This window comes from Drosophila ananassae, chromosome 3L (assembly GCF_017639315.1).
Source record: "Drosophila ananassae strain 14024-0371.13 chromosome 3L, ASM1763931v2, whole genome shotgun sequence".
Lineage (NCBI taxonomy): Eukaryota > Metazoa > Arthropoda > Insecta > Diptera > Drosophilidae > Drosophila > Drosophila ananassae.
The window spans coordinates 8,727,088-8,752,702 of NC_057929.1; the positions used below are offsets into that span (position 1 = coordinate 8,727,088).

A 25,615-nucleotide genomic window follows, 5' to 3' on the forward strand; every position below is an offset into this window, starting at 1 on the left:
TTAATTCGGATAATTGGAGTTCTACTGTATTGAAAAAAGAAATTTGTAAATTTAATACAAAAGCGGAAATACACATATACATATATAGTCCGCTATCTAGCATTATCAATGGACAATATAATGAATTTAATATATATAAAATGTACACCTTTTTTGTGGCCCTTTGCAGAATGTTCAAGCATTGAACACGATAAGAATTCCAAACATAGAATGTAGGAGATCGGACCCATGTGAATAAGTGATTAACAGCATGGTTTGAAAGACGATCTCCTGCAGTCTAACCAAATATTTATGTGGTGCACTTGAAGCACTTAAGAAAGGGTCACATACCATGTCAGCGTGCAGTCCGTTGATAAGTAGTTTTAAATAGATTTAAGATTTTTATGTATCTTTCTTGTAAGAGAAGTGTGTGAAATAAAAACAGTTTTAAAACAGAACTTATTGGAGTATCACGAGTGTTTACGGGGCTCCTCTTAACACATGGGTTTCATGATAGAGGTGGAGAAAAATCGATGGTAACATCGATGTAATCGATGTTTTCAAAACATCGGTCAAATCGATGTTTGGCCAGCCAACATCGATTTTTTTCCATCTCTACGTGCGCATAGAAGAAGAAAACGCGTAAATGTAAGTAAATTGGGATTTATTTATTATTTTATAAATTACTTATATTATGTTTCATATTAGTGTTCTGTTGGTGGTGTTGGCTGAAGTAGTGGAGTGGACGGTCATGGACAGATACCTGAAACGTAAGTAATTTTAATATTAAAGCTGTCGAAATTTGGACATACATAAATGCTTCAGGCATTCAGGCATATGTGTACCTCTGCTTGGATGCAACCGCATGATATGTACATATGTACATTTGTACGTTATACGTTTTATGTTAATATGAAAATATTACTTTTTAAGGAACATCAAATTCAGAGGAAAATGTGGAGCCAGCTCAAAAAAAGAAGCGAGAAGCTTCCATCGCTTGGAATCATTTCAAGAAAACGGTTGAGAAAACACATGCCGTTTGCAATTACTGTGGAAAGGCCATAAAAACGATGGGAAACACCACAAACCTTCTTAACCATCTGAGCAACGTTCATCCAGAACGGCTTAAAGACAGCAAAGGCCAAAATCATACAACCGCTTTAGATGTGTTTGTGGGAAAGTCCACTGTGCATTACAGCAATGATTCGGCCAGGAAAAGAAAGATCGATGAAATGGTGCTAAGCATGATTGCTGTGGATGTTCAGCCTTTTAGTTGTGTCGAGGATGAGGGTTTCATTGCCCTCCTGAAAGAAATGGACCCTCGATACAAATTGCCAAGTAGGACATACTTGCGGGATGTTTCTTTGCCAATGCAATATGAAAAATGTAAAGCAAAGCTGAGAGAAATACTAAACAGCGTTGATTATCTGGCATTAACCACAGACCTGTGGACATCTCGAGCCAACGAAGGCTACATAACTATAACATGTCATTTTATATCCAGCAATTTCAAATTGGAATCAGCCATTTTAGCAACACAGCACCATCTAACGCCAACCAATCACACAGCTGCGAATATAGCAGATACCATTAAATCGGTGCTATCAGATTGGTCGATATCGGAAAAAGTGGTATGTATGGTTTCAGACAACGATGCATCGATGAAAAAAGCATGCGAGTCATTAAAATACAAACACTTACCGTGTGTGGCCCACACAATCAACCTGCTGGTCCAGGACATGTTGAAACAGCAATTTTTAGAAGATATTCTAAGCAGGTGCAAGACAATAGTGGCTTTCTTCAAAAGAAGTTCGACTGCGTACGCCAAATTTAAGGCAGCGCAAAAAGCAGAAAATCCGTACGGCCTGATACAAGAAATGCCGACCCGCTGGAATAGCGCGTACGAGATGATTAAGAGAATAATTATAACGAACGAACACATAAGTGTAGTCTTGGCAGTATCCCACAATGCCCCACTACCCTTGTCTGCCGAGGATATTGATACATTAAAAGAATTATCCTTGTTGTTAGCCCCGTTTGCCGATGCAACTCTGTCCGTTTCAACGAACACTAATGTATCAATCTCATTAATTATTCCTGTTGTTTGCGAGCTTTGCCACAAAATTAATGGTTTGCAACTTAAAACAGTGGAAGGAATTATGTGAAGATGCGTTTAAGAGAAAGGTTATTTCCATACGAAACAAGAACGATTCCACGCGTAGCCTCTATCATTGATCCTCGATTTAAAAAACAGGGATTTCTTAGCGCATCGAACGCGGAGGAAGCGACCAAGGCTCTCCAGGAAGAGCTGAGCTCCATTTGTATTACAATCCCACGACCGCAGCCAGCACCACCAACAGAGGAACCGACACGGTTCTCATTTCTTAAAACGAAAATTGAGGCAAGAGTGCAATCCCATCGTGCTGATTCACTCATTCTGTTACGGCAACATTTAGAAAAAGGGAACCAGCCGGAAAACTGCGATCCCCTTGAGTATTGGAAGGTAAGACCCTATATGCTAAGACATTTGTTTTTCAAATATTAAATTAAACATACTATCTTATTTCAGATCTCAACTGAAGAAGCTTTGAAAAAGATATCCAAAAAGTTCCTTTGCATTCCAGCTTCGTCATGCGAGTCGGAACGTCTGTTTAGCAAGGCAGGCCAAGTTATTTCAGACCGTCGTACTCGCCTTTCCCCTTCAGTGGTAGACAAGCTTTTGTTTCTCAACAAAAACAAAAACATAAATAAAATTGAAATTTCATAAAAAATAATTTTGTTATTTAAAACATCGATGTTTAATCGATTTTTAGCGCCAAAAACATCGAAAACATCGATGTCCGTGAACATCGATGTTTCTCCACCTCTATTTCATGATTCAATTGCATTGAAAATTTTTGATGACCGGAAGCACATAATGTTTTAAAGGGAAAAAATGTTGAGATGTTATTGGGACAACGTTCCAACCCAAGCAAGCGGTCGTTCAGCCAAATTCAAAAGGCAAAAGTAGGCTACAAACCCCCAAAGTATCACTTATCGTAATACATAAATCAATTTGTTTAATGTGGTTTAATAAAAACAACAGAAAATTCATGTACAATATTCTCTTAGGTCTAAATCGCATAAAGATCCCTTGCAGGATAAATAAAAAAAATATATATACCTTCATTTCAAAAGGCTTATCACTAAAAGGTTTACATCTATATCTAAAAGTATTGAAAGTGCTATACAATTTTCCAATTAAAGATACTTTAGTCTATCTTTTATTTACTCGCTATTCACTAGTTCGAACCACTGCCGCATGGCCTCGCTGAGAACCAAGGGCAGTTGATTCAGGTCTCTGACGATCACATAGTAGGGGAAGGGGAAACTGTCCAGGTAGGAGCTGATGTTCACGGATCCATCTGCATTCACCGCCACATGTTGTATGTCCAAGATGGAGTTCTACATAGAGGAAGCACGTTACACTTCTGAATAGTCTAGAATGTTGGTATTTCTCACCTTGTTATCCGGATTGTCAATAATTATATAAACCAAGAAAATGCGCTGCAGTCGCGCCAGCTTGATGGCGTTCTTTACCTTCTGAGCACCTTCGCTGAATATGTTTCTTCCGTCGCTGAGAATAAGCAGTAGATTCTCAAACAGACCATTGTCGCCGCCCAAGCCGCTCTCCTCCGTATTGGCCGTGCGTATGAAGTCCAGCAGTCCGGCAATTTTCGTCTTCTCCTGGTCGAAGTTCAAGGCGTTGACCAGTCGTGGACCGTCAAACTGCTCGGTGTGATTCAGGACGATTTGTGGCGCCTCCCCGAAGGATACAATGCTCAGTCGACCACTTTCCAGTAGTGTCAGCGCCTGCGACACCAGCGAGATGGCCTCCAGGGTCAGGGTCTTGGAGTTGTTATGATGCATCGACTTGGAGTCGTCAATGGCAATCGTTATTTTGTAGTCACGCTGCGCCGGCTTGGTGCGCCTCAGCCAAATCTTGTCTTTGCGGAACTGGGAGGCAATGTACGGAATGATCTTCTTCATGTTGATCCTTCGTCCAGTGCGATAGTCGCCCTTCAGACGTGTGCACTTCGTGGGCTCCAGGATCAAGCGCAGCTGCTCACACAGCTCGCGGGCATTCTGGGTCATTCGGTTGGAGATGCTCTGCCAGCTTTCGTAATCCTCGTGCTGGGGCTGTGCCTAAAATGGTCATAAAATAGTAAGAACAATTCATGGAATAGTTTTTATGAACTCACCCCCCGGAAAGAAGTCAATTGTTGGTGGTACTGTTGCCTCAGTTCGATTTGCTCCGCCGAGGTCAGATCCTCCGCATGCGAGCTCTTGTCCAGCAGAAGTTCAATGCTAAACACAGGAAGGTATTGGGTTAGTCGATTCCACATGGATACATAGCCAATATGGTACTCACTTGCTGTGTGCCGTGGTCTCGGCACTGCGAGGAACTGTCATGGTGGGAACCACTTCACCCTCGATCTCCATGCCCTCGGGTGTCTCCAAACGTTCCTTGGACTGCTCTGTCTTGGAGGGTTTGTCGGACTTCTGTTCCGTCTTTTCGGCGCCCAGCTGTTCAAGCTGAGCATCATCTTCCGGATCATTGGCTGGCTCCTCAGTTTCCATCAGTTCCTCAGTATTCTCAGCCTCGTTTTCGTCCTCGTTGGCCGGTTCGTCTTCTTGATGCTGAACCTTCTTCGACTGCTCTTCCGTGGCGTTGTCCAGGGTGGTCTTGTCGCTGTTCTTCGGCTCCTTCACGTGCTGGTACTCCTCTGCTTCAGCCTGATCCGTGGACTCCGGTTGCTGCGGTTCAGACTCTTCGGAATCCTTAGACTCCTTTATCTGGTCGATAGTCTTCAGCTGCTTCAGTTTGTTTTTCTCGGCTTCACCTGGAATATTTGGATTAGTTATGGAAACTAGCCGTGTTTATTGTTTGCAGGTCACCTAAAGTCCGTTCCTCATTCGTCCGGCCTTGTTTGCGCTTCTCCTGCGTTTGCCTCTCGTTCTTGCGCTCTTCTTGGGAAACAGTTTCCTGGGTTTCCGCGACGCCTTGATGGCCGCCATCGTTAGTCTGCAAGTATAGATTGTTTTGGAATTAAGAATTTACAGCACTGGTAGCCATCTAACTTACATCATTCTCCGCTTGTCCAACGCCATCCTTTTCCTCTCCCGTCTCCTGTTCGTCCATCTTCTGGTCCTGCTTGATGTCCTGGTCCTGCGGCTGCTGCACCTGATCTGCGGAACTGCTCTCGTCCGTCTCCGGCACAGACTGCACGTTCTCCTCCTTGCTAGCCTTGTCCTTGGACTGTGTGTGCTGTTCTGGCTTCTCCTCGCGCTTCTCTTCGTCCTCTTTGCTGTCCTCAGGAGCTGCCTCCGGTTGGGGCTCTTCCTCGACTTCGCCACGAGTCTGGGTCTCTGGTTCTTCTTTCTCCTCTTCGCCAGTTTCATCTTGGCCGTTGTCTTCATCCTCCTGGCCTGGCTTGCTTTCAGTGCCGGCGACATCCTCCTCGGAGTCACTGCCATCACTCTGGGGATCGCCTTGCTCATCCTCGGCAGGATTCTCGGGTTCGTCCTGTTCAGGTTCTTCAGCTGGCTGCATGTTCTCCTTCATGGCATCAATGTCGAAGGGATTCTCGTCAGTGCCCTGCTCTTCCGGATCTTCGTGGCCCTCATCCACGTTGTTCATGTCGCCCAAGTCCATTTCCTCCGGTTCAGGGGGTTCCTCCAGTTCATTGTGCATGGCGTTGGTTTGCTCCTCGTCCATCTCGGGATCCTTCATGTCGTCAATGTCCTTAGCCTGCTCCTTGCGCTTATCCTCGCCGCTTGGCTCGTTTGTCGCATCTAGACCCTCCTTTTCGTGCTCATCCTTGCCATCCTCCTTGGCCGCATCGTTTTTGGTGTCGAGGTCATTGTGGGCATCTTTCTCGTCCTTGCTGCCTTTGCCCTGATCCTCCTCGTCCATCTCTGGCTCCTCGTCCTCGGGATTCTTCTCCTCATCGTCGCCCCAGATCTGCTCGTCCAACTTTTCGGCTCCCTCCTCAGTCTCGCCCATCTCCTTGTTGAGCTCCTCCTCATCCTCCTCCTCGGACTCGCCGCTGTCGTCCTCCTCGGGCTTCTCAACATCTTGCATTTTGGCGTCAAAGTCATCGCTCATCTCTATGCCCTTTTCCTCCTTGCAGTCGGGCTCCTGCTTGTCACCCTCGTCCTTGCGGTCCTCCGGCCGCTTGGCATCATCCAGCTGGTCCTCGGACTCGATCTTGTCGGAGGCGTCATTCTCTCCAGTGCCATCCTCCAGGCCGAAGCCTTCGCCGTTCTTGGAGTCCTGCTTGGACTGACCCTCTTCGTCCTGCATCAGATCGGGTGGGACACAGAAGCCCTTGCTGCCGATCTCTACAAAAACGGTCAGGACAATGGACAGCATCTTGGCGGACACTTTGTGAGTGGCCAGCTGCTGGAGCAGTAAGTAGTCAGCCAGCAGTTGATATTGTTCCAGAATGGGCAGAAGACTAATCGCTCTTTTCACGCAGACTAACCTATCCTGATCCTGGGAGTTGGTGTGCTTCAGGACGAGCAGTACGTTCGACAGCTTCCCAAGGACTCGGGGCAAACTGAGCAACTGCCAGTCCGAAGTGAGCTCCCCGCTGAGGCACTTCTTCAAATGCTGCTCCCGCAGCGCCTCTTTTGAGGACTCATCCTGCTCTTTTTCTGATTCCTCCACTTTGGAGTGGTGTTTGTAGATCTTTTGAAGGGATATCAGCACACTGTGTGCTATGTTAGCCAACTCCGTATCCGCATTGCTCAGATCTGTGGCTTCGGAGATGATATCCTCTGTCTTTTCCGATTTCAGGCTATCCAGTAGCTCAAGCAGGGGCTGCGCCAGGGGAAGGTGATCCTTCTGGCCAGATCGCAGTAACTGAAGCGTTCTGTTAATGGTGTCCAGAACCTGCTGATAGCCCTCACGGTAAGAGTTCAGTTTATCGTTGGACAGGAACTCCAAGTTAGTGCTGTTTAGTTCGTTTAGCAGTTTCTGGCTGCTGTTCAGGATCTGCTTGCTCAGATCCTGGAGTTCACTCTGGGCAATTGGTACGTTCCTGACCAGGACACTGCTTTCGCTACTCTCGCAGAGGGAGCTGGGAGCACAGCTCAGGAGCAGCTGCCACTGCTTAAGGACATAATAAATCTGGCAGAGATTGCGCTTCAGACTGGCCGCCTCATCGGCGCTTTGCGAGAAACTCAAAGAGAATGACTCTGACTCTGTTTGCGATACAATGGCGGCCAATTTCCGCAAACTCTCTAGGGAGTTGCGAAGTTCAAACAGCTCCTTGCTGGATCCAGAGAGCTGCTCGCGCTGCTGCTGGACCAACAGGAAGAGATCCACGGCGAAGCCCTTGATGCGCTCGATGTTGGGTGGGCCCAGTTCCGAGAGCGGCGTCAGCATGATGTTCTGCAGCAGCTTCAACTTGAACACGCTCTTCATGTAGTACAGGTCCAGGTTGTCGTCCAGTTGCTGGGCAGTGGGATGCAAGCGGGGCAACATGACCCGAATGGAGTACGGCGCCAGCTGGAAGTCCTCGAACTCGTTCCGCAGCGAGAGCTCCAGGAGACCGCTCTTGTAGCTGGCCCCCAGGCGATGGAGCGTCTTGAAGAGGTCCGTCAGAGCCTTGCGCTTTTGCTGGAGGATCTGTTTGGCCTCCTGCTTCTGCTGAGGTCGCTCCTTGGTGCGGTCCACATTGAGGGATCGCAAGTGCTCGCACCGTTCCAGCTGACTAGCCAGCAGGTCGTCCAGATCGTAGATCAGCTCGCCGTAGGGCACTTGCGTCAATGTCTCCTTCACCACATGGCGTGCAGTGCGGAAATGTTTATCCAACTTCTGGAGCAAGACATTTTCCGCGGCAATCTCCACCGGAATGGAAAACTTCTCCAGAAGCTTCTCGCTGGCCACAAAGTGCTGACGATCCATGTTCAGATACCTGATCTTGTTGTAGTTCCTCAGGCCCTTTCCCTTGTCGCTGCCGAAGGTGTAATCCTTAGCGGTGGAGTCCTTCGGCTGGAACACCTCACTGATCTTCTCCTGCAGAGTCAGGCGGAACTCCTTCAGGAACTTGTTGAGGTTGCGATGGACGGTGGCCACGCTGTTTCGCATGCTGAAGTAGCTCAGGTCCTTGCTGTAGCTCTGAATCTTTACAAACTCCTTCAGTTTCTTCTCGATGGGCGCTCGGCGGGACTTCACCGAGTCCGCAATCTCTCCCGCAAACTGGGAGAAGTACAGCTGGAGATTGTGTAGCGCCGCAATAAGCGGAGGCAGTCCCTCGATCTGTCCAGCTCGTTCCACATTGTGCAGATATAGTTCGAAGCCCTGCAGCAACTGGAGGCGAATGTGGAAGTCGCCATAGCAGGAGGCTTCGACGAACTGGCGCAGGATGCGAACCACTTGGGCCAGTTCGAGGCGCTGGGCCTCGCCAAGATCCTGGGCGTCCAACAACTGTTCCTGGGCGAAGCGCTGCTCAGCGAACTTGATGTCAGTATAGGACTGATCCAGTTTCTTTTGGTGGAGGAATTGCTGGAGCAGATTGTAGATGAAGAACCAGTAGCGATAGGCCTGCAGCTCCACCTGGGCTGCCGTTTGGCCGAGGCAGTTGCGCCAGTGCTGCAGCTCCAATCTGGTCCAGCGCTGCACGAACTCGGCCACCTCCGTTTCCTCTGCCACCAGGTTGTTGTTCCTGTGAGCCACCTCATTCCAGAGGGCCAGCTTCTGTCGCAGGAGCTGGAATCCTGTGTTGAAGCGAACGACCGATGCGTGCGCTGGCAGTCGGCGGATGCGCGAGATTACCAGCTTGATGTCCGCCAGGCCAGCGTGTTCCGGATACAGTTCCAGCTGCTCCAGGACCCGCTTCTCGATGCGCACCATTACGTCCAGGCAGCTCTGGATCTCGCTGATGTTCGAGTCTTTGTAGAAATCGTACAGCGCTCCAGCCACACCTCCATCCTCCAGCTCTATGTCCTTGATCTGGCGCTGCTGCAGGGCCAAGCCAAAGGCGAGTCCGTTGCAGGCCCGCTCGTCCAGACTGGCACCCAGAGCCTTCTTGAAGTGCCCATGCAGGTGGGCGAAGACCTGGAAGCGAGCTTGGTAGGGCGACAGCAGTTGCAGTTCCGACTGCTTCGGCCCTTTTGGCGCATCCCTGTAGTAGACCGGCGTATGGTTGCTCATCACATCGACAAAGTTGCGCGCCAGAAAGGCATAGTCCTCCTCGGCCACTATTTGCGATTGCTTCGCCTTGGCGTTGGCCTTCTTGTCCAGCTTCAGGACCTGTTCCAAGGTGGGCTGAGCCACGAACTCGGCAAAGTCTTCGTCCAGGTTGGTGGGGAAGTTCGCTTCGATCTCCTGCAGCTCCAGCATCTCCTCGCTCTCGACTCCACCCTTGGTCTTGGTCACGTACAAGCTCTCCGCCTCGGCTTTCAGTTGGCAGCGACGCTGTTCCTCCTGCTGCCAGGTCTGGTTGCAGATACCCAGGGCGTCGTCGTAGGCGGCAAAGGTTGCCTCGTCGATTACCTTCCCCAGGGATATGTAGTTGCTCAGCTCGCTTAGCTTGGCCTTCAGCAGGCGGAAGTAGTCGTGTTCGCTGTGCGGAAGTTCGGAGAGCAGTCCGTAAAGCCTGCTGTTTCGGATTACGAGCGGCTGTTGCGACGGGAACTGGACAATGTCGGCTATGGTGTCTTGAATTTGCTCCGCTAGAGAAACGCTGCCTGCCTGCTGGACTCTGGCAAAGATCACCTTGAGCTTCTCCAGACCGAAACGCATCTGGTTGACAGCGCACTTAATGGGCGCCACAAAGTCCTGATAGTAGGCGCTATAGCGAGAAAGAGTGTGATGGACGAACCTCTGGGCGTTGGCCAGCCAAAGCTCTAGTTTCCCAATGGTTTCGTTGGTGCTCTTCAATTGAGCCCCTGTGACAGCATGGTCGCCTTGGAAGTTACTCCATTCGGAGCGCAGCAAGAGGAATAACTTGTGAAGCACACCGCAGTCGCCATTGGACTGCAGGAAATGGGTGAGGTCCTGGACCAAAGCCGCGTAGAGGCACTGCTCCGGTCGCAGGGCCAGCTTCTGTGAGAGCTGCTGCTGCTTCTGATGCGCCTCCTTCAACCTGGCATCCAGTTCGCTGCAGATTTCCTCTCCAAAGTGCCGGTACTTCATGGCAATCTTCATGAAGTCGTAGGCAGTGTTCAGAGTGCTCAGGCAATCAATGTCCTCTGCAATGTACAGGTTCTTCAGGCGATTCTTCTCCACGGGATCGATCAAGGGGGCATTGGTGAGCAGGCAAAGCTCCAGGGCACCCAGCAAGGCACTGGCTAGTGAAACTTCAAAGGCCGTCGTCAAGGAGTCTTGATTGATGTCCACTTCATTCAGTTTTGCGACTGTTTCTGCCAATTCCTTGGTACAACTTTCGAAGCCTTCGTTTGGTTTTTGTTCCTGACGACTCAAATGGGCAACGAAGTCAAGCTCCCTCAGGAGATGACTTGAATACTCCTGCACCTGGGCGAGATTGGTAACCCTTTCGCTGAACCTCGAGTTCAACAAATGCGAGTTTTCCCACAGAAGCTTTCTAGATTTCTGCAAGGCGGAGCGCCACTCCTGCAACTCGTTAAGTGGCACTGATCGCAACTGGCCGTTGGATTGGCAGATCAAGGACAGGAAGACACCCGACAAAGGTGGACCCTGGTAGCTGTAGCGACTGGATACATCCGTGGAGTCCTCTCCCTGGGGTCCTTGCACGCAATCCAACCGGGTAGATAGGTTATCCAGCTGATAGCTCTGCAGGGAGTTGCGATACTGCCTCTGATAAGTGCGCAGACCCTTGTAGCTGCTGCTGATCTTCTCCAAAAAGTGCTCAAAGTCTTCTACGGATTGCAGATCCTTTAGTTCCTTTCTCAGCACACTCCAAGCCCTGCTAATCTCAGCGTAATGGGCGCCATCAAGCGTTTTCAGGCATTGCCAGAGATTACTGTTGAGGGTTAACAACTGTTCCGTGTACAAGGGGTTCACTTGCTCATCAAACTCCTCGGAAACTGTTCCTGTCAGCAGGCGCTCCATGAAGAACTCCCTCAAGGCGGCAAGCAAAAGTGGAGGAGAATTCGAGGCCACACTCTCTGGATGAATATAGGAACTGTCTTCCTTCGTTTCGCCTTCCAAAAGGGCCTGAATGCCATTGAGATCCAGATTTATGTCCAAACCATTCTCTGCGTCTGCCTCTTGGAGGTCTTTCAGTTTGGTTTGCAGTCTTTGAAGGGCGATGTTTAACGATTCATTTTGAAGGGGACCTGTCAGTTCGAAGGGTTTTATCTGGAAGCCCTGGGTGTGATGGCGCAGGAAGGAGCGCCACTTGTGTGCCTCGTCCGTCTGGAGCAGCAACCACCTCTTCATCCAGAGATTCAGCTCTAAACTTCCATAAGTGGGAACCACACTTAGCAATTTTTCCAGTTTCTGCAGGTCCGTGAAGACCGAAATCTACAAAAAAGATTAAATAAAATAAATTTAAAAAAAAATGTAATATATTGTAATCTAATTCCTCACCTGCTGATCCTGATAGAAAGGCTGGAAATGTGTAAACTGCTTGGAGTATATCTTGCAGGACACGTTTAGAGGACGCTTGGTCTCCTCTATATACTTGTTTATTTTGAACAGACTCTCCCGCAACAATGATACTGTTTTGTTTTTTACAGACGATGTGAGAAGAGGTTCCAGCAAATGTTTTTGCAACCACTGGAAATGGAGCACCAGTTTGTGCATCAACGGCACATGCAGTTCATTGTTGTACAGCAGCTTCTGCTGGGCAGTGAATAGGAGGCGATTGAACCAGTAGAAGCGGGTCACTAGCTGGGCATAATGCTTCAAGTCCAAGTCGATTTCCTCCAGGTTTTCCAGCAAAAATGTGTGCAAGTTTTCCAGGAAACTTGAGAGGCTTATGAGGAAATCATTTGAGAACTTTGTGCTCACTTTCTGGTGCTTAAGAGCCTGGGAATATTGAAGGGCGCTCATCGCTTGCACTCCGCCCACTGAATCAGTTGGAATGTTAGCAACCAGCAACCGGGACAGAAGTAAGGCACTGAGGTTCCGAACTTTTAGTTCAGGCACTTCTTGCTCCGTAAAGTAATCCCGTAATCTGGGGAACAGGCTACGATTCCAGGGAAGGCGGGCCAGTGATCCCTTTACAACTCTACTCTTTTTGTACAGACAGGAGAATAGATTCTGGGACAGTTCCTGCAACGAAGAGTCCTCATTCAGCAAAGATTTCAGGTAGAGGTGCCTCAATTCCAGATCTCCAAAAGCCGACGACTCGTACAATATGTATAGGAAGAAGCGCTGAAGTTGCTGGACGCTGAGTTGATCCAATTTCAGTTGCTCCACGTTGTGGAAAATGGATGCTAGCTCTTTTTGTGGGATTTCATCCGTTGGGGAGCACCTGAGAAGGACCTTCAGGACCACTGATTGCAGCTTGACTAACGTCAACGAGTTGAGGTTGCCAGAGTTAAGAATCACATCGCTTAAAAGATCATCTTGTTCTGAAGAAGACTCTTCGAATGACTCAGTTTCAGCGAGAACTACTTCCCGCAGTTTGTTCTGATAGTACGACAGTCCGTAGCCCATCAAATCAGTGCTGGCGGAGTACACGTACACCTCCATGGCGGCCACATACACGGCCCTCTTCAGTTGGTAGCCAATCCGGGCGTAGGCGGCGCTCAGGAACGCGAATTGCGTGAGATGGGATATGGAGTAGCTGTTGAACTCCGTCAGGTGACTGATGCCCCGATGGATGCGCAGAATACAGTTGATTGCCTCCGTTTGATGCACTCCCTGCTCGTGGACAAAGGCACGCATGTCATCGATCGAATAAGTATCCTTAGTAAGGGATAGTTCCACACAACGATTCCGCATAGCTCGCGATAGTTCACCGTTCTTGGGATCCACCGTCAAGAAGGCACGGAAATCGGGAGATTTTCTCACCAACTCGGCACTGTCCTGGGCACTAATTCCCTTCTCGGCTATCAGCAGACTGCCATTCGGTTCGAAGACAGGATTCAATCGGTCCAGCACGGCCGAGGAGCACAGATTTACATGCTCCAGTAGAATGAATTGTCCGCACTTCAGGGAGGTCACTATGCGGGAGTCCACCCACTCGAAAGATCCACCCGTGTTCAGGGAATCTGCCTTTTTAATGTAAGCCTGCAGAACCAGCAGTTGCTTCTTGGTATCGTCGAGGTCCTTGAACGACTCCACCAAGCAGTCTTTCGGTGTTTGCTCCAACTGTTTGATGATCCGGGCCAGAGCCGCCAACCGCTCACTGAACACTCTCAATTCGTCGGCTACGGTGTGTTGCTTGGATTCTGAAACAAGAAGGTTTTAGTGTGGTTTGAAGATTTAACGCATTTATTGCTCACCTGCTGTGATCTTCGCCAAGCCATTGTACCTGCTCCAGTAGCTCCACAGCTTCTCTGCAAATGCTGGGTAGATATGTTGGACATAGGCCCGCTGCACGCAGGCAAAGACTAGAATCTCCACCTTCCTGTAAATGACTTCCAGGTGGCGATTCAAATCAATCTGAAAATGGAAATTGTTAGTGACAGAGTGTATAGGGCAACTAAAAAGACTCACCTGCTGGAAGCTACCAGTCACAGAGTCATCTATGATGTCCGTGTTGCAGAGTCGGTTAGACAGCAAGCATAGGGCATCTATTAGCTTGGTCTTGCCACTGTCCGTGGATCCGCACAGCAGTAGGGGCTTCTCCATATGCACAGTCTCGACTATTTGTTTCAGAAGCTGACGCTGGCTGTCTAGCAGCAGAGGGCCCTCTTCCTGCCGGGTGGCCAGGTCCTGGACATTGCTCTGCTCCCGCTCGAGCACCACATCGTTGAAGTACACTTTGTCGGCTGTCCAGTAGAGGGAAACATCCTCTGAAATGGCATTCAATTCCTCCGCATTGCATTGGAAAATGGTGGAGAACGCGTTTCTGATGTAGAGCTTGTCCTGGTCACAGCGCATCCTCTGGTAGTAGACCAATTGCATCCTCTCGTAGAGGGTCAGCAGGAAGGAGCGAAAAGCTGAATGAAAACAGGAAGCTGTTGTCTCCATGATGTACCCAGTTTTGGGGTTGTGCAGCAGGTCGCACCAGCGGAGAATGTCGCGCAAGTTGAACTCGTAAGGTCCGCCCTTGTATCCAAACTCCATCGATGCCACACCGCGGTCCAGTTGCTCCGAAAACCGCACTAAACGTTCCGCCAAGTCGAAGGTATGGGGGGAATCTTGCGATTCCTTTTTCTCGAAGATGTCGAACAGATTTTCTTGTGTTTTCCCACCCACTAGCTTGAGGAAATGTGCCTTTAGTTCCTCAAAGTATTTTCCGTACTTGATATCGACTACGTGGAGCAGATCCTCCGTGGAGAGCTTTCTCAGATACACTTTCGTGAATCGATTCAGGAAGGACTGGGGCAATCCCTTGCGGCCGCCGCCCTGCTTCAGAGGATTCTGGCAGGCGAAGATGCGCGTACTGCCCGCCAAGTGGAAGCTCTTGTTCAACTCCGGGATGTAGACCTCGCCACGGTGATCCAGCACCGCGTTGAGACCCTCTAGGACGGACTGAGGGGCCAGATTCAATTCGTCGAGCAGAATCCATGTGTTCTTGGCCTTCAGAGCTGCCAGCAATGGTCCATCGCGCCACACGAAGCTGCCCATCTGGCGACCAGAAGATTTTGCTTCCGATTCCAGCAAGTTATCCTCCGCCGGCAAGTCTGTGCCAAAGAGATCCGCCAGATCGGTGTGCTCGCAGAGATTAATGCGGACTATCTGGTAGCCAATGGCTGCCGCTATACTCTCGACAATGGAGGTTTTCCCCACACCAGGAGGGCCTTCTAGAAGTACGGGTTTCTGGAGCGACAGCGCCGAGAGCAGCCGGAACAGATTCTGTTTGGTGGTCGGCGCATCAAAGAAGAAGTCCTGCCTGGCCGTCATCAGCGGGTCCTGGTTGACATCAATGAAGAACGGATGGATACCAAATCTCTGAACATCAAACTGGACCTCATGGCCACGCTTTCCGACAACGTCTTCCAGCGAAAACGTTTCATTCAGGATTAAAGCCGCCTGTTTGACGGCTTCCTGGGATACACGCCTCTTGAGTTTCTCCACCTGCTCCTGCGATTCGTGGGGCAGCATCTCCAGTGCATCCAAGAAAATGGTTTCCAAGCCAAAGATGGCCTGCTCGGCAAAGCTCAGCTTCCCGTTGCTGACCATGTAATTGGCCCAGGCCAGGATGTCTCGCACGGAGAACTTGAACTTCTCATTAGAATCCCGAATATAGAGCACAATCTCCACCAGGTACTGCGCCACTTTGTGGGTATCGATTCCCTGAAGGCCTTTGTCCTCCGGCCGGCTCATGCAGTTGTAGGCAATCTCGACGAGATCCTCCTTGTTGTCGGAAGGCAAGCACCATATCTCAGTAAAACGATTGCGCAGCGCTGGCGACAGCTCCTTTTTGCCAAAGTCTCCGCCTGGATTCATCGTCGCAAGAAACTGGAAACCGGGCTTCGCCTGAACCACAAAGTCAGGGTTCAAATCCACTTCAGCCACTCCACCCTTCTCCGCCAGCAGCACAGTGCGCTCTGGCTCCAACACGCAGTTCAGCCGCTCCAAAACAGAGTCCTCGGCCAGGGATATTTCGTCGGCCATGAAGTAGGAGCCCTCCTGCATGGCAAATATCAAGGGACCGTCGGCCCATTCAAACAGCTGGGTGGAGTCCTTGCCGCGACAGGGACGCAGACCGCCCAGAAAGTCGGCTCCCTCAGTGTGCATGTGGCAGTTGAGGATTCGCAGCCGAACGTCCGCAATGCTGGCCAAGAGCTGGCACACAGTGGTCTTGCCGCAGCCTGTTGGCCCGACCAGCAGCACGGGCTCATCAAATTCCAGGGCCTTGGCCGTGAGCACAGCCATGCGGGTCATGTTCCGCGTCCAAACAATATCGGCCCGCAGCTTGAAGTTCCTGATGGCGTCCAAGATCTTCCTGCTCACCATGGAGGAGCTCTCCCGCTCGGTTTGAACATCGAACAACAGCTGCAGATCCACCTTTTTCCGGAAGTTTCCGTGCAGTGTTTTCTCGATAAGTTCGTGCTCCTCCTGGGACCGAACTTTGGAAGACAGAACCAGATAGCCCTCCTCCACAAGGTGCTGATTCCAGTCGTATTTGGGATCTCCGTGCAGCGACTTATCGGCGTGGGTATACCGGTTGCCCCACCGGAACAGATCTCGCAGGGTGAAGACCTGTTTGGCGGTGTTCTGCCGGTGCTGCTGCAGCTGGGCCATGCACTGAACCATTTTGCGAGAATACGAGGGCGGAATCAGGCACCGCTTCTCAAGGATGATCTCCAGTTCTCCCCGTGGTATATCGGCGAAGTGCAGCTCTATGAACCGATTCTTGAAGGCCCGCGACAAGGTCTTTCGTCCGCCATAGAGTCCAGGAGGATTCTGCGTCGCGAAGAGCATGAAGTTCGGATGAGCCTTGACCAGCGTTTGGGTCTCCGCTATATACAGCTCCCTGTTATCATCCAGCACACGGTTAAGGGCCTCCAGAATGTCTGTGGACGCGAGGTTGAGCTCGTCCAAAATGATCCAGAATCCGTGACGCATCGCCTGTACCAAAACGCCCTCTCGGAATGTCAGTTTTCCGTCCAAGTCGGCGGCATAGGTGCCAATGTACTCCTGCAGATCCGTGTGCTCGTGGTTGTTGATCCTCAGGCAGCGATTGCCACTCTTCCTGGCCACAAAGTCAATCAAACTGGTCTTGCCGGCACTGGTGGGTCCCTGCAGGAGGATCGGCAGCTTCCCAATCGATATGATGCGAGCCAGATCCTTCAGGTTCTTCTTCACACTATCCGTAAGGATGTAGTGCGAGCAGGCCTGCGGTTCCACGATGCCCTGCTGTATCCAGTAGCCCTCGAACTCCAAATAGTTTTCGCCCAACTGCGGCAGTTGTTTGCTCAGCACGGCCTTAGCATTCGTGAGCAGTGCGTTCTGGATGAGTAGCAGGACCACGTGATGCGATTCCGGGTCCAACTGAGTGAGGAAACTCAGGCAGAAGCTCTCGTACAGATTCCTCTCAATGGAGCCGCACAAATTCCGGGCGCAAATGCGCAAGCTCCGGCACAGAGTACGCAGGGAGTAGACCGGACGGTTGCCCAAGCCATCGTTCAGCTGGAGCTCGGACAGACGGCGCAGGGACTTGTACAACTGGACTATGCTGTGCACAGATTTGCGCTGAATGCCGGTATTGGCCAGGTAGTCGCTCACCAGAAGACTCAAGTCCGCATCGGTTGTCAGCTCGTCCACGAAGAACTCCGTGAATCGATTGCGTATGCCCACCGGGAGGTCCTTCTTGCCAATGTCCGTATTAGGATTCATGCAAGCAAAGATCCGAAAGTCTGGATGGCGCTTAACGGGCGTAAAATCGCCTCTCTCCAGCAGAACCACTGATCCCTCGGGCTCCAGAATGGTTGACAGACACTCCAGTGTCTCGGCAGAGGCCAAGTTGATCTCGTCGAGGAGAACCCAATCCCCGTTGCTGATGCAGTTCACCAGGGATCCGGGGATGAAGGCGAACGAGATGTTGATGCTCTTGTCCAGCTGCACTTGCAGCTTCTGCAACTTGTCGCCCAACGTCTGCCAGCGGGGTAGCAAGTGGTTACGCTTCAGCTCCGGATTGTTGACCACTTGGAGGCAAATCTTAATCATCATGCGAATGATCACGGAATGGCGACCACTGTTGTAGTGGGAGGCGAAGATGCGCAGGAACTGCATGTTCTTCTCGGCATTAAAGGTCTCGCACAGCAGGTGCTCGAATTCGAATCGCAAAGGGGCAAGTACATAGTTGAGTTCCACGGGCTTGAAGCCGCCAACCAAGTCGGACACATCCGACTGGTTGTTCATGTTCACCACAACCAGTTTGTGCTCGGTTCGCTCCGCCAGATATTGCACGGACGATGTCTTGCCCACGCCGGTTTCGCCAACAAGAAGTACGGGCTCAGAGTGGCTGACGCACACGGCAATCCGTTCCAGGATACAGCTCGCCAGTCGCGTGAACGAGAAGGTGGACTTTTTGGTTCCAATCTTGCCAATCGCTCGCTTCGTTTGCTGGGTTAGTTTCTGCCGCTTGACGTCCTGCTCCGTCGTCCCTCCATTTTCAGCCTCTCCATCCCTCAAATCCGATTTCGCCAGCAGCTTCGCTCTTCCTATTTTGATGTGCTCCAAGCCGAACTCCACATCCGGCTTGTGCTCGTTTGCGAAGTGCTCGCATCTTGACCGAATGATGCCCAACTTGGCTCCAATGCTCGTGATTAGAGTGATCTTCTCCTTGCTGTGGGGCAGATATGAACAGAACACATCAACGGCGTTTTGGAAGACAAAATAGGCGCACTCTGCGCTGGTCACCGAAAACTGGGCATTGGAACGCTGGCACAGCTTCACAAGGTCGCGGGTGGACACCAATCGCCCTGAATTGGGGCTGGACGTCAAGGTGACCTGCTCGAACGGCAGGGCCACATAGTTTTCTGTGTTGTCCGCCTTGTCGCCAGACTCCTGCTGCCTCAAATTGTCGGCCGATGAGTGATTGCCGCTGGAGAAGGTGAGAAAGACGTCCACCATTCTGTTGGCCACAGTGGCCAGCTTGGGATAGTTGGTACTGACCACCTTGCACAGTTCGTTGCGCGACAAGGGCAGAATATTGATGGAGTACAGATACTTGTCGAGTAGGGAGTAGAGAGATTTCTGGCTGGAATTGCTGGCAGACTTGTTGGTTCTGAAAAATAAGAAATTATGTTTTAAAGAGCAGTCTTAAACAATAAAATAAACATCTTACCTCACGGTGACGAACAATTGAAACCCTGGTTCTATTTTCACAGAGTCTCGGAATCCGGGAACACTTAAACTCTGGCGTTCCAACAGACTACTTAGTATGGTGTAGGTGTCCTGAGTGGCTGCATCCAGATCCTCGAGCAACAGCCAGTAACCATGCATGACGGCCTAAGAACATTTTTAAATTAAATTTTTTCCATAAATAGCTTTTAATAGAAGACTCACCTGCGTCAACACTCCAGGAAGCCACACAAACTCTCCAGGCACATCAGTACAACGATACTGTCCCAGCAGCATCTTGCTATCCGTCTGATCCCCCAGTTGAATCCGTAGAAAGCCATTCCTTTGCGTCGGCTCGTTTAAATCAAACAGTTCCTCGATTGGCACATCATCCAGTTTTCTCTTCTCGCCAGTCTGTTTTGGTTTCTTCTTTGGCTTCGATTTGAGTGTCAATAGTTGCTCCTCCTCCTCGGCCTGCTTCAGAGCCCTTTCCCTATTCTCCACCTCCTTTGGCTTCGGGCAGATGCGTCCAGTTTTGCGCGCCAAGTATTCGATCAGGGTCGTTTTCCCACATCCCACCGGTCCGGAAAGGCAAATGGGCTTGGCTGCCGCCACTCCCAAGGCAATGCTTCTCAGGTTGACCACAGTGGAGTCCACCTTCACAATGCGGTCGTAGCAGCCGTCTGTACTGGCGTAAAATTCCTGGTTCTCCTTATTAAAAGTTGGCAGCAGCACGCCCTCGATGTTTGTCACAGCCTGATTGAGGGCCGTTAGCTGCAGGGTCAGTACTTGGTCGGAGTCATCTGGGTTGTATGTCGAATGCGGCTCATTCCACTCCTGGACGCGTTCACGATCGAAGTCTAGTCGCGTTTGGGTGGGAATTTTCTCGTTTAAGGCACTGAGCTGTGGGGCGCTCATGTTGGTAAGCATGGCCATGATGTGGTTGCAGTAGAGTTGTGTCATTGGGCACTTTGAAGATAGGGTTGCACAGGTGGATATAAAACTGGACCAGTCCCATAACTCCCTGAAATAGGCTGTGTCGCTCTGAAGCAACTGGTAGCAGCATCGGATGATGTCCAAATCCTCCAGTGCCTGGCTACTGTCGCCATTCCTTAGCTTCTTTGTTGGTGCAGTGCCATTGCTTTGAGGTTTCTCAAAGGGAGCTGGCTTCTTGTGGAAGTAGCTTTTGGCAAATCTACATAAAAAATACATGTTTAAGCCAAGACATGGTTTGTTTTGTTTCGAAACTCACCGCCGGGCATCCGCAGAGAAATTCACGAGCTTGGCTAAGGCTGCACATTGCATTTGATACTGTTGAACGTTTTGAGATGCGGCGTCCCAGCGCAGAGCCATTGAGAGCAGGAGAAGCATGTGCTCTTCGAAACTAATGGCTATGGGAATCGTATACTGCGCCACAGGTAGTTGCTCGCTGAGCGCCCGAAAGAGTCGTTCCACATCCTGGGGCAGATATTTCTGCAACAAGTGTGAAATCATTTAGAGAATTCAGTTCCCCGAAGTTCCAATCAGCACCCACCTGCTTTTTAATGAACCTCTGTAGACTTTCGGCGAACACGTTGTTAGAGGTCTCATTTTCGGTCAGCCTTAACAATCGCTGTACGCCGAACCGTACCTGGCCAGCGTTTACCTCCATATTCTCGCTAACCGGCCAACCAAATACTACGAATTTATTCAATTATCTTTTCGCCGGCCCTCTTTAATTTTTAATAAAAGTATCAGAGAATGCAGAGCAAAACCAAAACACGCGAATTTAAACATGTGCGCAGCCAGCGTTGCCACATAGGCCAGCATCATCCAACGTGGCAGCGCTGCCGAGCCGATAAACGATAAACTATCAACTATCATTTCAAAACATAACGATTCAAAACAAAGCGCGTTTCTTCTCTCCAAAAACATGAATATCAAGGAAGTTATCACTAGTTTTAACATGAACTCTACTGTCGTCTCCTACATCGACGCCCATAGTTTTCCGGAAGAGGATAAACTGTATTTTCCCTCAGTTTCCAAGCCCACGTGCATCGGCGCCTACTCCGTTTCCCCTTTCGAGAGCTTTGAAAGAAACGTGTCCCGGATGCGCTTCATAGATATCCCACCATCCTACAGGTTTCCACTAAATCTTCGCAACCCGAATCGCCAGGTCGAGCCCCTAAAGCCACCACAGGAAAGGATCGACAACATGCTGATATTCATTGAGTCCATGTGGCAGAAATTGCTGAGGAAGGATGACACACGCCTGGTGGTGAACGCGGATGTCGTTTGCACCAAAGAGGTGCTGGAGCTTATAATGTTTGCGCCCTTCGAATACAAGTACGGATGGACGCTGGGAGTGTCACGGTTCAGAAAAACCATCTACATCTGCGTTTTGGACAGAAATCAACCCGATAACTTCGACCAAGACAATCTTAGGCGTGTCATGCAGGAGGATTGGCTGAAAAATCTGCGCAAGCAATGTCTGTCCGGTACGAGCGATATAACAAAGTTAGAAACATTTACTAAAATTGATAAAACCTATAATCCCCTTTAGATAATGGCAAGGGAAAGCCCAATAAGCGAGATGTTTCCGACGAAAACAGCCGCTGCAATGCAGCATTTTCTTTTGAATTAAATGGACAGCACATACTGTTTGACTCTCCGGTGATCGCCGAGTTCGATCCAAACAAATTGTGAGTAACTAAAAATGGCATAAAACTGTATGAAAAACGTATCAATTTTCAGCAGCTCGACACAATCCTATGCCTGGTCGGACCTGCAACTCCGGGTGGACAATATGACCCGCAACGAGTGGGCGGTCCACAACCGCACCGAGTCGATCAAATGGTGGATTAGGTCCTTTTTGATAGGAATGGACCACATATATGTAGCCAATCGGGATGATAATGCCTTCGTCAGGAGTATCAAAAGGACACCGATTCAAGACCTATACAGAGATTCGGTTAGTAAACCTTTATAGTTTCATTAACCTTTCAAGTCTTAACAGACTATTTAAAAAGATGATTAATCTGATAAACAAAAACAGGCTAAAAATGGCGAACCAGCTAAACAAATATGTTTAATCAATTGTATTTTTTTAAGATAAATATTAAAAAAAAATATGAATGGGTAAGAAAATTACCCATTCCCCATTTTCATTTCATTCCGAACTAAACAGAAACTTTAATTTTCAGGACGAGACGAAGCCCTTCTACAGTACCCATTTTCTGAAACGATTTCTGAGTTGCATTACACAAGTAATGGGCGAAATCGACAACCCCAGCACCGTATACACCTTCGAATACGATGCCAAGCTCGGTAAGGTGACCCATAGGGGTTTAGAGGGCCGAAACCAGCACACCTTCGTCGCAGACTGGTTTCGCCTGATGCTGGACGATCGTCTGGAGGACGCGCATGAACTACAACGCATGAATAATTAAGGTTGAGTAATTAAAAGATTTAAGTTTATTGCGACATAATCATCAATTTGTGTTCGATCGCGTTTCATCACTATTAAATAATTTAATACAATTTTGCTGAAGTATTTTAGAGAATGCATTCGATTTTACAAAAATATGGAAATGCTAGTTGGCGTCCAGGATGTATTGTCCCCGGAATACACTTTAAAGATTACACATTACAGCTCGGTCTTCTTGGGCTTGCCACTGCGGTCGAAGCCATTCAGTTCTGTGGTCGCCTCCTTGGCAATGTACTTGACGAAGTCATCCAGCTCCCGACCGCCGTTGTAGCTCACAGGCTTGTTCTTCGAGTCCTTGGGCAGCCAGAAGAGAGTGGGGAAACCGCGCACATTGAACTCTGGCGGCACATCGTTGGCAGTAGCATCCATCTTCACGATAGACACATCCTCGTCCTTCAACTTCTCTGCCAGCTCATCATAGATGGGAGTCAGCTTCTTGCAATGTCCGCACCACGGGGCGTAGAACTCGATCAGAGTGTCCTTGCCATTGTTGATCACAAGGTCGTCAAAGTTCTTGGCCACAGCCACTTTCACGGGAGCATCGTTGGACTCTGGAATGGGCTCGCTCTTGATGTAGGGCTCCAGCTCGTTGGCCAGCAACTTCTCCACAAAGTCCTGCAGGTTCTCCACCGAGAACTCATCCTTCAGAGCGTATTTGAGATTCTTCTCGTCGCGGGCCAGAATCACGGGCTTGTCACCCACGAAATCGTAGCCGTATTCGTTCAACTCGTGCTGGAAGTCGTCCTTGGAGGCGATGGCAAAGTTGATCTGTCCTGCAAACTCCTTGGCCACCTTGAGGACGCGGTTGCGCCAGTAGTTGGTTCCCTTGGGATTCTTCTGGTAATCGACGCTGTAGTAAGCGGTGATCAAGGGGTTCTGGAAATCGCGGGCAGAGTCCTGGGTGCGGTGGCCAACCAAACCATGGCTATGGAAGAAAATTCGGTTAGAAATTATAAAGGAAAAGAAGACATTTCCACTTACTAGTTCTCCTTGAGGAAGGTGATCAGCTCGGACTCGGTAGTGCCTTCGAAGTTGAGAGTGGAGCTTTCGAATTTGTTGCTCAAGTGGGGGGCACGGATCAACACAATCTTATCGCTGCGAGGGAAAAAGATAAAACCAGAGAATTGTTTCTTTTTGTTACTAATTCAAAAACTAAAGCTCATAAAAGGTATCTACCCTAACAATAAAATATTCTTTCAAGAGATTATTTATTTTTGAAGAACCTTTATCCCATTCATTGGTTGTTGCCATATTTTGGTAACAGAAACATTTCTTAACGCTATTTATTAACACTTATAAAATATATAAACATAGAAAACATCTTGAATTGATCCTCCCACTTACGTTTCGCCCTGCTTGGCCAGGATGTCGGCATCGCTGGAGTGTCCGAAGCGGTACTTCTCACGGTTCTTGTCAGCAAACTTGAGGAATACCTTTGCCAGCTTGGAGTCGACATCGCTGAAGTAACCGAACAATGTGGTGTCCTTGGTGTCCAGGAACTTGGCCAGCTCAGCCACAGATTTCAGCTGCTTGGAGGCGGGGCCCACCTGGGCGCGCATGTACTTGGCAATGCCGTTGGCTTCGCGCGGTCCATTGTAGTCCTGCGAGACCTCGTCCTGACGGAAGATCTTCAGAGTGGGGTAGCCGCTGACCGAGTACTTGCTGCAAGTCTCCTTGCCAGCCTCCGTACAGTCGACCTTGGCCAGCTTGATTGGCGGATCGTCGTCCTTGACGATTTCGGCCGCCTTGGCGTACTCTGGCTTCAAGCGCTTGCAGTGGCCGCACCTAAAATAAACAAAAGATCAAGATTTCGTTAAGACCACGTCATGTGTGAGTTTCGGGGAACACAACATAGCAATTCTTCATTTCTTATCATGACAGCGGAAAGACAAGTTCCCGAAATTTAACTCAACTAGCTTGTAATTAAAGTTGGGTGTGGAATGGGACATAGTTCTTATCGCCCACCCTGCCATTAGAAGCCATTGCTAATTAAAACTACTTATGTTGTGGCTGATAAAGTTGTATATGCCGTCTGGGGATTATAATTCCCCCAAGCACAGAGCTGTAGACTCGCCGGCCGGCAAGCTACAAGCACCACTTATTTGCATAGCAAGTTCACTGCTCAAGTGTGAAGTGGGTTTCCATTCCTTTGTTTCTCCAGATAGTGAATGAGCGCACAAATATTATGCCGGATGGGGTACGTGTTTGTTCTTCCACATCAATATTTGATGAAAATCATATTAGTGGCAACAATTAAAACTTAATATGTATGTTCAATGGGCTGAATAATTTAATTTTTCCGCTTAATTAACTAATAATAGTATTAGAACAAAGAGCATAGCAGTTGCTTTGGGAAAAATGTGAAAATAGTTAAATTTATTGAGGGATTTTGAGTTCTGGGCGCACAAATCGTTAAAATGGCCGACACCAACACTCACAAGTCATCTCTTTACGGTTTTCTTTCTTTGCCGGCTAACGCTGACGTGTACTTTAGATTGGATTGCAAGCCAATGCCGGCGGCGGCAGCGGCAGACAGCGAAATTCAATTAAAGTGCAGACGCAACAAGCTGATTATCCAATTGCACACGCAATGCCACGCCCCCGCGACACCCATATAATCCTACCCATAGCCCCAGACACTTACCAGGGGGCATAGAACATAACCAAGGTGGTCTCGTGCTGCTTCAAAGTGGAGGAGAAGTCGTCGTCGCCCAGTTCCAGAACGTCCTGCTCGGCGCCGGATGAGATGGCGATAAAGCCCAAAAGGAGCACAGCTGCTGACAGGCGCCACATATTGCTATATTTTCAGATTCGTTTAAAACGTTATCAAAAAAAAACTAAACTAGATTCACTCGGCCGTCTACTACACTGTGAACGACCAGACCGGTTGACAAACGATTTTGCTTTTGCTTTTGGCTTTTTCTTTCTCTCGCCACGTCGCCTTCTCATCTATTCGTCTAGTGTGACCAGGTGGGGTTTGAGGGAAATCGACAAATAGTCAAGTCACAATAGTCTTTTAAAAATACATAGAATAATAATAGATTTTTATTTATTTACATATTTATGGTACATATTAATACAAATTTAAAACTTTATTTTTAAGCGGACAATTTTTCAAACCTAAGCAGCAAAATACAATTCCTGACCATACTGAACAAGATGTTATCTACATTGCGTAGCTTTAAGTCTGACTAATGCATTAATTTATTTCACAAAGATAAGAAATTGCAAGAAAAGGCTTTTATGGCGAGCCTTTAAATAAAAGAGGCGCATTTTATTCGATCTGA

The 25,615-nt window shown here is 49.1% G+C and overlaps 4 protein-coding genes across 5 annotated transcripts; 2 read left to right on the plus strand and 2 right to left on the minus strand.

Moving 5' to 3' along the window:
- The first annotated feature begins 476 nt into the window (after window positions 1–476).
- On the plus strand, window positions 477–3,072 carry LOC116654769 (E3 SUMO-protein ligase ZBED1-like). Its single transcript, XM_032451238.2, has 4 exons — window positions 477–627; window positions 688–749; window positions 913–2,482; window positions 2,549–3,072. Exons 2-3 carry the CDS (start codon window positions 731–733, stop codon window positions 2,142–2,144), a joined length of 1,251 nt encoding a protein of 416 aa, XP_032307129.1. The 5' UTR covers window positions 477–627; window positions 688–730; the 3' UTR covers window positions 2,145–2,482; window positions 2,549–3,072.
- On the minus strand, window positions 3,022–20,678 carry LOC6494666 (midasin). Its single transcript, XM_001959870.4, has 13 exons — window positions 20,397–20,678; window positions 20,115–20,335; window positions 19,088–20,057; window positions 18,867–19,030; window positions 13,622–18,806; window positions 13,408–13,567; window positions 11,543–13,353; window positions 5,105–11,476; window positions 4,918–5,044; window positions 4,391–4,862; window positions 4,221–4,326; window positions 3,481–4,164; window positions 3,022–3,423 (listed from the first exon to the last, which is right to left on the minus strand). The coding sequence occupies exons 1-13, from the start codon at window positions 20,511–20,513 to the stop codon at window positions 3,247–3,249; spliced, it is 16,566 nt and encodes a 5,521-aa protein (XP_001959906.2). The 5' UTR covers window positions 20,514–20,678; the 3' UTR covers window positions 3,022–3,246.
- Window positions 20,679–20,700: 22 nt separating this feature from the next.
- LOC6495947 (protein cutoff) lies at window positions 20,701–22,374 on the plus strand. Of its 2 annotated transcripts, none has more exons than XM_001959871.4 (4): window positions 20,701–21,339; window positions 21,405–21,543; window positions 21,599–21,812; window positions 22,045–22,374. In XM_001959871.4, the coding sequence occupies exons 1-4, from the start codon at window positions 20,775–20,777 to the stop codon at window positions 22,288–22,290; spliced, it is 1,164 nt and encodes a 387-aa protein (XP_001959907.1). In that variant the 5' UTR covers window positions 20,701–20,774; the 3' UTR covers window positions 22,291–22,374. The 2 variants fall into 2 exon arrangements, with proteins under 2 accessions (XP_001959907.1, XP_014763556.1); XM_014908070.3 differs by having other exon boundaries at window positions 20,702–21,339; window positions 21,596–21,812.
- LOC6494665 (protein disulfide-isomerase A3) lies at window positions 22,287–25,362 on the minus strand. The gene is made up of 4 exons (XM_001959872.4): window positions 24,973–25,362; window positions 23,673–24,113; window positions 23,310–23,423; window positions 22,287–23,253 (listed from the first exon to the last, which is right to left on the minus strand). The coding sequence occupies exons 1-4, from the start codon at window positions 25,119–25,121 to the stop codon at window positions 22,488–22,490; spliced, it is 1,470 nt and encodes a 489-aa protein (XP_001959908.1). The 5' UTR covers window positions 25,122–25,362; the 3' UTR covers window positions 22,287–22,487.
- Window positions 25,363–25,615: the final 253 nt, after the last annotated feature.